General features: G+C 37.0%; 1 protein-coding gene across 3 annotated transcripts in view; it reads left to right on the plus strand.

Annotated features, from left to right (window-relative positions):
• The window catches only part of LOC126910515 (Bardet-Biedl syndrome 2 protein homolog), a 48,913-nt gene that overhangs the window by 32,301 nt on the left and 3,790 nt on the right, over positions 1 to 12,822 (plus strand). For 2 of the 3 annotated variants that reach the window (XM_050663746.1, XM_050663829.1), the window contains exons 9-12: positions 10,443 to 10,667; positions 11,301 to 11,467; positions 11,541 to 11,689; positions 12,071 to 12,702. In XM_050663746.1, the coding sequence (XP_050519703.1) occupies positions 10,443 to 10,667; positions 11,301 to 11,467; positions 11,541 to 11,689; positions 12,071 to 12,174 (645 nt within the window). In that variant the 3' untranslated portion in view covers positions 12,175 to 12,702. Of the gene's footprint in view, positions 1 to 10,442; positions 10,668 to 11,300; positions 11,468 to 11,540; positions 11,690 to 12,070; positions 12,703 to 12,822 lie in introns of those variants that run through there. The other variant, XM_050693175.1, reaches the window with a different exon arrangement.

Here is a 12,822-nt window from a genome sequence, read left to right on the forward strand (position 1 = left end):
TCTAATTTTGCTATGATGTTTTTTTTTTGTGTGTCTGTTATCACTTTTTCTCAGCTCTCATCGAACCGATTTCTTTCAACGATACGTCAAAAGATCACAAATCGTATCTAGTCGAAGACATAACCTTCAAAAATTGAAAAAATTTCCCTCGTTTTCCGTAAATGGGGGAAATCTCCAAAATAATTAATAAATTTAAAAATTGCTAATATTCGAAATTTTTTCAATTTTTTTACTTAAAACAGCCATAACTTTTTCAAAAATGAACTAATCAATATAATTTTTTTTTTTAGATACCTTAGGTATTTATCTATCTTTTGATATATTTTAATGAAAATTTGACTCCTTACCAGCCCAAAGGAAGGGTTTCAAAATGGCAACTTTTTCACAAAAAGCTAATGTAATATACTTTATTATGGAAAAAAAAAATGTCGGATTGGGTTTCTTCGCGGTGAAAATGCCTGCCGTATGCTATTTTTGTGTTAAAATTCTCGATTTTATATTTTACATTTTTAACTTTAAAGTGTTATAACTTTTTAAAAAATGTATGGATCAATACAATTTTATTATAAGAAATAATATTTATATACCTCCTTCATTCGACATATTTTTTTTTTAAATCGAATCAGTAGTATATAAATAGGGGGTACGGGCCCTCAAAGGTGCCGACAATGACGTCATCTATTGTTCTTAGAACAAGGGGGCGCTATTGTTCTCGGAAAACAATAGGTGCGTTACGGGCCCTCAAAGGTGCCGACAAATGACGTCATCTATTGTTCTCGGGATAACAATGGGTGCACAGGTGAGATGCATTCCGTCATGGTGACGTCACACCTGACCAACCGTAACCCCCCCCTGGCCTCGGCGCCCGTGGGGACTGCATCCAGGTGCATCCATGTGCAGCTCGTGACGTCATCCCCCTAGTTGACGACGTCACATCATTGACCTAAGGGGTAAGCCGTTATGACGTCATACCTGAACCTACTACAGCTGGCTCGTTACACACACACACACAATCCCTATGACGACGTCACGCTAACGCTAACTCTGTGCTATGAAAATGTGAGCCCTAGATGCCCTATCACGTCGTGATTGTGTCGTGCGCATTGACGCTTGTGCCCGACCGGTGCGAACGCGCTCCACCGTCGGATCCATACGTGCCCTAACAAGTTTTATCATGTTTATTTTTTTTTTTTTTTACCACACTAATGTATTTATTGATGAATCATCATGATTTAACAACATTCCCTTGTTGTTGACGTCGTAGACGACCGTTAGAAATCTCACTATCTAGTGATAGTGTGTAGTTTCATCAGTAGTATTGTTCTATGACGCTTACGAGATGGATCTCTTGGAACGAATTAACATCGAGCTAGATATGATTGTCGACAACAACCTCACGGTAGAAGTTTATCATCGACTGGCCGAGTTGCGTGGAAATTATTCCCAGTTGCTGGTATTGGCCGATAAATGTGGACGTCAAAGCGCCAATTGGCATTATGTCGGGTGTTTTTGGTCATCGAATTCGAACGAAATACGAATCAATGGACCACCAAATTGTATGTGTAGGATTGTGAGATGCCTGTACATAAAGTTATTCGAACGTCTTCAGAACATCAAATATGAATTTATGGTTAATGGTATGGTACAGCAAATTGACGATCAGTTTATCTAAGTAAATACAAATCTAAATGTCAATAAAAAAATAAATAGTTTATTATCGTTATTTATTATTACATTATATCATTTATATACAAAAATATCACTTAAAATAAAAGTATATATTATATGCAGATTTTTTAAAATTTTATTTTGTATCCTACTGATTTTTATATTTACAATTTGCGCACTTCTCCGGTGAATACATTGTATTCCATTTGACAGTCGTGTATGATGACGCAGTACAGCGAAGTTTTAGTTGGAAATTGCTCTGCACATTCAAAGTCAATACGTAGATCCTCTGTGGACGACTTGACGGTATCGTTTTGTTTTGAACAATCTATGACGAATATAGGTCCGATTTTTTTGTAGCTGATTCGATCCAAAAAAGGGTATGGGTTCCTCTCCATAGTACATTGTTTGAAATTGTGCGTACGAATTATATAATGTCGAGAATTTGCCTTTGTCGAAATCTGCATTTTGGTTTTCGTACGGGTACTCGTCAGCGTTCAAGTATGCCTTGATGTTACGCAGGAAACAATGATTGAATTCACCGTGTACCCGTTTATTGGCATCTGTGACCATGGCTACGAGTAAGTACCTAGGTTTTTCAACACCCGAGAACGTACGCACTGACCATGTATGAGTGGTGGTTTGTGGTACAAGGGGGTATACAGCAGTGTCCCAACATTGAAACTCTAACGGTAACCATTTTTTGCTGTCGAGTATGCGCATCAGACCCAATTCCGTTTTCACATTTGGTTCAAAGTATTTTACGACCCATTTAATTTTTGTGATATTCACTTTGGTTTGTCTGATCAGCGCAATATTTTCTGCGGTTAACACCGAAGCTTTTTCTGCTTCGTCTTTTGCCGGTACCAATGCTACGGCGCAGTGGTCGGCATTCGATCGGATGAGTATGAGTGTTTGCTTACAGTTGATCAGTGTACGCCGATACCGTTCGAAAAATCCCATACACATTGACAACGGACAATGAGCTACAAATTCGGAATGGTCCATAAAGTTTCCATCATCGTATAATTTATTCACGTTTTTCCACCCGGCTGGATGTAACCGTACGACATCGTTGGGCGTGAACGAACAATATCCTTTCATAGTCGTAGTCACACCAACGTTTTTTACCTTATCAATTTCTTTATTGTTGATCTCAAAACGAATTTCATCGAAAATATTCATCATACAGTTTTGATTCATTACAATGTTACCAACTGCTCCTGTGGGTTTTGCAATATTCCCCTCTATTTGCAAGTAACTTTCACACGGTATGGTGAATTTTTCTTTGTTGCGCAACTCAATGCGAATCTCATCGTTGTTTCCGTACGAGTTGTTGTAGCTTTGGTGTTCCAGGTAATATTCTCGTTTCACGTTATCGTCTTGAGAGGATTTTTCCAAAACTTGTAGATACTCTGTCATTGTTGACGACGCGGCAGCCCAGTGATTTTAGATATGCGATATTATCTTTCGTAAGTTTCCTCGGCGTCACACGGTATGTTCGATTCGCAGTCCAAGACCGTTTGATGGAACCACCACCGTAACGTATCGACTTGGGCTTCACTGTTGTTGATGATGATGATGATGATGATATGGTCGTACGATTGTTGTTAAAAATCAACGGCATGTTACAACCATTCGCTACCCGGTGTGTTCAGAAAGTGAGAGATGTATCTATTTATGTCTAATGTGCAAGCGTACGGATAATTCTTCGTCTTTGAGATTTATTTGGTATCCTTCTTGATTACATAGAACGATTCGTACCGTATCCAACACATTTGTGTTCAATGGGTAGTAAACAATTTGCCTGGGAACTTCTATAATGCGGTAGCCTGGTGGCACGCTGGGAGAAAACTCATGTAAGGTGTGTGATTGTTTTCCATTGTGGTACGAACCCACAATAATATTACAATCCACTCGAATAGACGTAATCGGTGTTATTGTCACTGGATAATCCGATACATGAGTCTTACGTGGTTCCAAATACCGAGGATTGAAACCCAATAAACGGCAAAATGATCTTTCATGTGAGAAATCGATGGGATGTTCACACATTATTTCGCAATGCATCGTCACGTGGTTCACTACGATTTTGAACGATGAGGTCACTTTTCTATCTTTAAATTTTTCAACGATTGTATATTCAAAGGAAATTTTCTCGTACTGACTGGCAATATATTTGCTCAAGTCTTCCAATTCGTACGTACCAACGGGCAGTGTTACTTTCAGCAAGGGTTCCTGACCGGGCAATCCAAAAACGATTATATTGTTAGTTTCATCAATGTTTGGCATTATGTTCCAAGTGTGTAAGCTCAACAGCCCAATTTCACAGTTATCGTCAACGTCAATGTGTGGATGAAATCGGCATTCAATTTGTGATCCCCTACCTGTCACGGTTATCGATGACGGTTTTGTGTTGGATGACATTTTTTTTGTTCTATAAGAAATTTTAAACACAAGTGTCCACAATTCGTTTCGTCGAAAGTCTGATAGTTTCTGTAGTTGTATGTGATTTTACAGCCGTTAAAATACCGTAACACTTCCAATGGCGGCGGTAAATTACCAAAACTATCAAAGTACGTAACGTGCTCACCACATTTACTGTATGCTACCCAATGTGTTCCGCTATTGCTCGAAACGTCCAGATTGATCACGCCCATTTCATTTGTATGTGGTTGTGTACGTGGTAATGTGTCACGACAAAATACACCACGAAATACACGTGGATCGAGCACATGACGAGCGAAATGCTCTATTTCATTATCGTATAATGCACGATTGGGTAGCAGCGGAATTAGTTTTTTTTCACTCTCTGTTTTGAGCGACGTTTTTGTGGTTTCCTCTTCTTCTCGATCCGGTAACCGGATCCGTAAGGACGAATGTACAGTCCTTTACCCACGTTAACACCAGTACGTCCATTGCGAATGAATTCACTTGCAACCTTTACTACGTTTGCAGCTCCGCCAGCTAGTGCTCCTAGTGCTGACAAACCGGCAAAAATTGGAATTAACGGCAACACTCCTCCGCTTTTCGGGATGTTTAGTATGCGAGGTACACTCATCGGACTCTTCTTGATGATCACACGTCTAGCAGCAAGCAAAGCTTTTCGTGCAGCATTTTTCAACGATGTCGGAGACGCCGTCACTTTTTTATTATTATTTTTTTTTAATCCCACACCGAGTTTGCGTTCAATTTCATTGCGTTTGTCACACCCCAAGCTACGGCTCGTTCTGATAATTTTGCGTCCTTTGAACGCACTCGATCCCACGCACGGTGTTCTAGAATTTCATCGGCTCGATGCCGATCCCCGAGAGAATTACTTTTGGAATACGCGATATCGTGTTCACGGCATGCTGCGTCCAATGGATTTATACCACGGTCTCCACGTGCTAAACGTTTCTGTAATTTAGTTCCAGGACCGGCAAACTGGTAACCGGGCACGTGGGCTTCAAAAGGAATATTGTTTATAACTGAATTGACAATACCGGATCCCCGTTTCCGATGTCGACGTCGTCGTAGCGATTTCATTGTACTTCTAACGTCCTAGTTCATCCTTACAATATTATATATATATATATATATATATATATATATATATAATATCGTAAGTGTGATGAAAAAATAACGCTATCTGTTGCCCTACGTAATCGAGGTCAATACGTTACGAGCAACAACAAAGTTTTTTATTATTATAATAATAATAATACACAGAAAATGATGGGTAAATGACGACGTGCGATGCGTTTTGAAAAACAGACAGAAACTCTGCCCGTGGTCAATTTTGACGATCATGTCGCCACCAATGTACAGCACAGTAAACACGGGAAGTTATTACCAAACAGTGTACGTTGTCTGATTTGTGGTCCGTCAAATTGTGGTAAAACCAATTTAATGTTCGCGCTGTTGACCGACTTGAACGGATTGAAATTCGAAAACGTTTACATCTACTCGAAATCGTTGGAGCAGTCGAAATATCAACTATTGATTCGAGTATTGGAAGATGTTGAAGGGATACGTGTGTTCACATTTGCGAACGGTGATGAAGTTCCACCAGTGGACACTGTTCTGCCAAATTCAGTGTTTATTTTCGACGACGTGGTTATGGAAAAACAAAACGTAATGTGCGATTATTTTGCGCGTGGCCGACACAAAAGAGTTGATGTGTTTTTTCTCTCGCAAACATTGTCTCGTATACAAAAACAAATGTTACGAGACAATGCGAATGTGGTGGTGTTGTTCCGACAAGACGAAATCAACCTACATCATGCATACGACGAGTACGTGTGTTGTGATATGAAATTTAACGAGTTCAAAGAGTTTTGCAATCAGTGTTGGAAAAACGATAAATACGGGTTCGCAGTGATATGTACGGATTTTGATCGCGATAGTGGTCGATACAGGTACAGGTTTGACACGTACGTTACAATATGAACACCGCCGCCGCCGACAAGGATCGACGTTCGATGGAACTGTTGGATCAAGCCCGGGACAACGTCAGACGAAAATATGCAGAATTGCGTCGTGGTGAGTCAGAGTCATTGACTCACATTCAGAAAAAACTAGCATCAATAATCGAACAATTGAATAGGATTTCCAATGTTGTTAATGTGCAGCAGCAGCAGAATCATTTGAAACAATCGCAAGAAAATGGCTATTCAAAGTTATATTTTGCACATCTTATAGAACAGTGGACAAAAAATCCATTGAGAGATAAACAATACGGTCCTAGAATGCATACGAACGGTAAGCTGAGCATGGGTAATGCAAACGATATAACCGTTGACAGTGACTCTATTTGTGTAAATGAAACAAAACACCCATTGACGATTGGACTAGTGAATTTGTTGTTTTCGAAAAATCCCATTGGGTTCACCGACGAAGATTTGGAAAAGTACAAAACAATATTGGAGGAAACTGGAGCTCATCTAAACAAAAATATGGCATTGAAAAAGGGAGGTGTTAAATACAATGAAGTTATCGAGCCAATGTTCAGCAGCGTAGGATCGGGACTACAGCTGAGAGTCGGTGAAAAAAAAGATTACTTATACTGGGACGATCCCAATGAACTTGTCGAACGTCTGAAGCTGCTCATATCGGCTCAGTCGGCTGGCAACACTGGAGTGTCACCCGAGATTGTTTCCATACTAGAAGAACTTTACGAAACCGGGTACATTGCCGACATACCATCTAAATTATTAAACCTAAAATTGCGTACGAACTACATCGACCGGCCCGGAGAACGTACACTCGAACACGAGTAAACATCAAAGGACTCGATGACATATGGCATGCGGATCTTGTGGAAATGGGCGCGTACGCGAATCGTGGTCACCGATACATTCTAACGTGCGTGGATGGGTTTTCAAAGTACGCTTGGGCCGTACCGTTAAAGAGTAAAACGGCCCTGAACGTGACCACAGCAATGTTGGATATTCTCGAACAGGGTCGTCATCCAAAGCTAATGCAAACCGACCGTGGTACAGAGTTCTACAACCGACATTTCCAAGCGTTGATGGACCGTTACGGGATCCGTCATTATTCAACATTTACCACGATGAAAGCGTGTCTTGTGGAACGCTTCAATCGCACACTGAAGACGGTCATGTGGCGTGATTTCACTACGCGTGGGTCGTACAAATGGGTAGTCAGGTTGCCTGCACTGGTCTACGATTACAATAACAATCACGTGCACAGAACAATCGGCATGACACCCGCACAAGCTGTTGGGAATCCCAGTGCAGTACGCATTAAATTACAAAAAATACCCGATAATTTACCGATTAAGTTTCGAGTGGGCGACAAAGTGAGAATAAGCAAAACGAAATCCGTGTTTGACAAGGGCTATTTGCCCAACTGGAGCACCGATTGATGTTCACAGTGACCAAGGTCAAACGAACAGTACCGCCAACATATTATCTGGAAGATTACCAGAGGAACCCCATTCAGGGTGTATTTTACACCGAAGAGTTGAGCAGGACCCAGTATCTGGACACGTATTTAGTGGAACGGGTGTTACGCACACGCGGAGACCAGTGCTACGTTAAGTGGTTGGGTTTTGGCCCGGAACACAACTCATGGATATCGAAAGCAGATTTCTCACGGCAATGATTGTCGACATTCAGGGCCTGGTGGCTGCCGCCGACCATTCGTTCTTGGTAAAAGAAATGACCGTCATAGACCTGGAGTCCATGTCTATGGCCCACTGGGTGTTCAAACACCCAAACATCATCAAGGACGATGTGAAAACAACTTACTGGCTAAAAAAGTACCATCACGGCTTGGACACGAACATTGGTGACGTGGAATACACTGAAATACCGAGAATAATGTCGTTGTTACGGTGCGATACTATCTACGTGAAAGGCGTGCAGAAAAAACAAGTTTTACAAAAATATTTACCCGGACAGAGGGTAGTCGAAATAGAAGAAAACTGTCCACCACTGCGAAAATTATGTGTGGAATTCCAACCACGTTGTATTCGTCACATAAATAATCATGAAATGTGTAGCTTGTATAAAGCAATGTGTTTGAAACAATGGTTAACGGATAATTCGTAATTGTTTTATTTACATATTTTTATAAAAAAAAAAATTGGTTAAAAAATTACAAAAAATGTATCAATTTATTTTATTAAATAAAACTAATGTACACTTTGAGTTTAATTTGTTTTTTCGTCGTCGTCATCGACTAGAGAATAATGCCCCCACGCTTTTGTATACACGTCTTTATACTCTTCTTCGTCACCGATTAACGCCCGCTTATCGTAGTTGTTGTTGTTGACCAACGCGAGTTTATTAATTTCCACACGTAGTGAAATCACGCCACATGACCGTCTTCAGTGTGCGATTGAAGCGTTCCACAAGACACGCTTTCATCGTGGTAAATGTTGAATAATGACGGATCCCGTAACGGTCCATCAACGCTTGGAAATGTCGGTTGTAGAACTCTGTACCATGGTCGGTTTGATTATACAATAATATTGCAGTCACAAGTGTTACCTTTGTTATAGATATGTGTTCAGTAATATATTATATTTTAAAATAACAAACACATTAATTTCAAGATTAACAGACTTTGGCTATTTGTACTGTACAAATAGTACGCATCAATAAAAACCGAATATTGTATTTCAATGTTTCAATAAAAGGGTATGTAGTAGTATACACACACAGAGTCAATGTTGTAAACAACAATTGACCTTGAAATAATGCTGTTTCTGATATTGCGCCTACGCGTTATGCACGTGTTCAGTGGTTTTTTTGTCAAATACAACGACTGTCGGAATGTCTGGAATGTGTAGCGGAACCACATCATTATTTACATCAGTATTCATCATTTACGAAACATCGACTTAAACTTAAACGAAAACGTCGGGGTGAATTGGCACGGCTGTATATAGGGTTGTGACATATCATACGCGCGGACTCGACGCGTACTATACGTACGTTGAACCGTTAGCGTGTAGGTACTCTGGAAAATTAACTTTTTTTTTTTTTGACCGAACCGACTAACATATATGTTATATAGTTGGGATTGTGTAACGGGCCAGCTGTAGTAGGTTTAGGTATGACGTCATAGGGCTTACCTTGGGCCAGTGTTGAAGTGTGACGTCGGTCACCATAGGGATTACCCCTAATATCAATGTTTAGGTATGACGTCACAGCGGCTTACCCCTTTGGTCAATGATGTGATGTCGTCAACTAGAGGGATGACGTCACGAGCTGCACCTGGATGCAGTCCCCACGGGCGCCGGTGCCGGGGGGGTGACGGTAGATCAGGTGTGACGTCACCATGACGGAATGCATCTCACCTGTGCATCCATTGTTCCCCGGGGACAATAGATGACGTAATTAGTCGGCACCTTTGAGAGCCCGTACACCTGTACACCCATTGTTTTCCCCGAGAACAATAGATGACGTCATTTGTCGGCACCTTTGAGAGCCCGTAGCGCACCGATTGTTTTCCGAGAACAATAGCGCCCCATTGTTCTAAGAACAATAGATGACGTCATTGTCGGCACCTTTGAGAGCCCGTACCCGCTATTTATATACTACTCGAATCATTTCCCTAAATGCAGAGGGGCTTCAAAACTTAAAAATGCATATAAAAAGTAGAACTTTTTCAACTTAATTTTTGAAAGTGTTCCGGAAATATTGACACTTTTATATATATCTTAAATTAAAGATTATGTAATATACTTTAATATTAAAAAAAAAATGTTGATCATTATTTTATCTTCACGGTGAAAATGGATACCAAATGCTACTTTTGTGTGAAAATTCTCGATTTTATTTTTTGTATTTTTAACTTTATAATGCTAAAACTTATTGAAAAGTGTATGGACCAACAGAGTTTTCTATGAGAAATAATATTTATATCTCTTTTTTATTCGACATACTTTATCTTAATCAGGATTTAAATAAGGAAATAACAGATCATGTAGCTTTTGGAATAATCCACCAATTTTTTAAAATTAAACACTATCTAAAGATTTGCATCGAAGCGTTTTTTATGATAGTGATTTTAATCACTGTCAGATATCATTATACTTGATCTAACTATGACACGTCACCACTGTGCTACGATCCCCCTGTGCTGGGTTTTTTTTAAGTAAGATTACTTGAATTTTAATGAAAAGTTAAGAAACTGTTTTATTTATTATACATTTTTATATTATTCTTACGTAATAATTTACAGATAAATATTCTTATAAACATCCTAGTTTGATTTTGTTTTTTACTAAATATCTACATCGAATTTAATTTACTTTACAGTTAGATATGTGGTTGAGCCAGAATTTTATAGTACCGCAAACAAAAACACCGATTAAAACAAATGGTACCGATACATGGAACATATTGATCAAATCATTTAGAGATTCTTCTTTGACACATTTGGTATTTGAAAAGAACACGATATGTATATACACAACTAATATTAGTCTCGCTGCTGACTTGGTACAATCATTAGCATCTTACCTGAATATTGAACAAGTAGAAGTAAGTATATGTTGTTTATTTTTCTGAAGTTAAAAATTTAACAATTTTAGAATACGCGATTATACAAGTAATGATTTCAATATCAGTTAACTTGTTAAAAAAATTTGCTTTAAATAATTCATTGGACAATTTTGAGATTTAACCTGGGGTTTTGAACTGATGTATAAGAAAATAGGTAGCAGCGTAATATACTTAATATTCAATCACAAACTTTACATAAAGTTTTAAGCACTAGTATCAGATCAAAAAACGTACCTCCCTAAAATTTTAATAATTTAAGATTATTACCACTAAATAAGTTATTAGGGCTCTTTTAAAAGATAGTCCTTATACTATGAATCAATTGACTTATTCTTTTTTAGGATACTACCCGTTAAATGATTTGAAATATCGACCAGCTGTCTTAATTATTAAGTCAACGGTGATATCTATAATAATTATTACGATCTATAAACATTTTAATTTTAAAAGCATAAATAAATAATACTTTTTGATTTTCAAAATAATTTGATTCTTAAAAATTTTTTTTTTTTAAACAACATTTTTTAAATAAAATTATGAATCTTATGAATTTTAATTTATTAAAATAATTTTACTGTTAATATAGTGATTTTGAAATGTTATATGTTACAGTCCCATGCCGAATTTCCTCAAGTCTTGGAAGATTTATGGGAAAATATACAACTAGTAAAATCTCTACAACAAAATTCAGTTACATTAAATGCTTCGATTGCTGATAATTCGGCTTTGTTGAAAAATCTTACTGTGAAAGCAGAAGATTTCAGATTATTAGATGATATGTAAATTCCTTTAGTTAATTAATATAGTTAAAAGTTTTTAGTTTTTAACTATGAATTATCTTTTATCTTTAAGGCTAAATATGAAAACCTGTTTGAACGAAATATACCACGTTAATAGACAGATGATACAAAATCATAAAGTAACATGTGAAAACCATGATGAATTGCTAAAAACTTTAAAAAAAATCAACACTGTTATACAAAATGCTTCTCGACTTCGTGGCGAGTATTTAACTTAGCGTAGTGCTCCCTCGAAATCCATGCAATGATCCAATTTTTGATTAAAAATTGTACTTTTTGATCAATTTTGAGGAAAAAAAAACTTCTTAGCCATATTTAAAAATCTTCTGGCTATACTATAAGCTGATTAACCTACACAAAGCTAAAAATTGTTCAATTGTTGATCAAAAAGTATACATATATAGTAACATTTTACCAAGTAATATCCTAAAGGGTTCTTAGTCATAAGATATAGTAATGCTACGTAAATATAATTTCGCATACGTAGCTATGTGCCTGATTATTAACCAATAAATTGTTGTTGAAACTTTTTTTTATCTACCTGTCAAATGTTATAAAAAATTTTCCTCTTTGATTTTATAGTGAGTAACAGCAAAAGCGAAATGATAACTGCATATCGGCAAGCCGTTGCTTCGGAAAACATGACTGTTTTGAAAAAATTAGTTGAAACTGGAAATAAGGAGTAAGAGAAACATACAATATTTACACTATTAAAAAAGTATTATAATTATTTACATTAATTCGTCATTTAATCACTTTAATAAATAATTCAGTAAAATATTTTATAACAAAAGAAGTAATAAACAAACAACCATTATTACACTGTATAGGTACATATTATGTAACTTACATTACTAAAACCACATGGTATCGCGATAGAAGATTCTGCCGTTCTATAGAACAATTATTTATCATAATTATTTTTTTCTATACTTTTGATTATGTGAGCAAAAAAGCCTTTAATACAGAAGTTAATATATATTAACATTAAAAAATAAAACTAGTATTTTTCCAATGCAATCACACAACCTTCATTTTAATGTCCACGCCTCAGTACCCAATGTCTCCCCTTGTATATGAAGCCCTCTATTAATAACAAATAAATAAATAAATAATAATTAGAAGAACTATCAAATGATTGATGTATTATAAGAAATTCAAATTATACAATTAAACATTTTAAAAAAAATGTAATAAATTAAGATTTTATTAGTAAAAAATTGTATTTTTTTTTATTTTTAATGTCATATTTATTTATTATTATGATTTTTAGTAAAATATGTTTATAGTTCAGTGTGAGTAGAAGGGAATTTTTTTTGAATGGCGATATATAG

This window comes from Daktulosphaira vitifoliae, unplaced genomic scaffold (genome assembly GCF_025091365.1).
Source record: "Daktulosphaira vitifoliae isolate Bord-2020 unplaced genomic scaffold, ASM2509136v1 Scaffold_1, whole genome shotgun sequence".
NCBI classification, from domain to species: Eukaryota; Metazoa; Arthropoda; class Insecta; order Hemiptera; family Phylloxeridae; genus Daktulosphaira; species Daktulosphaira vitifoliae.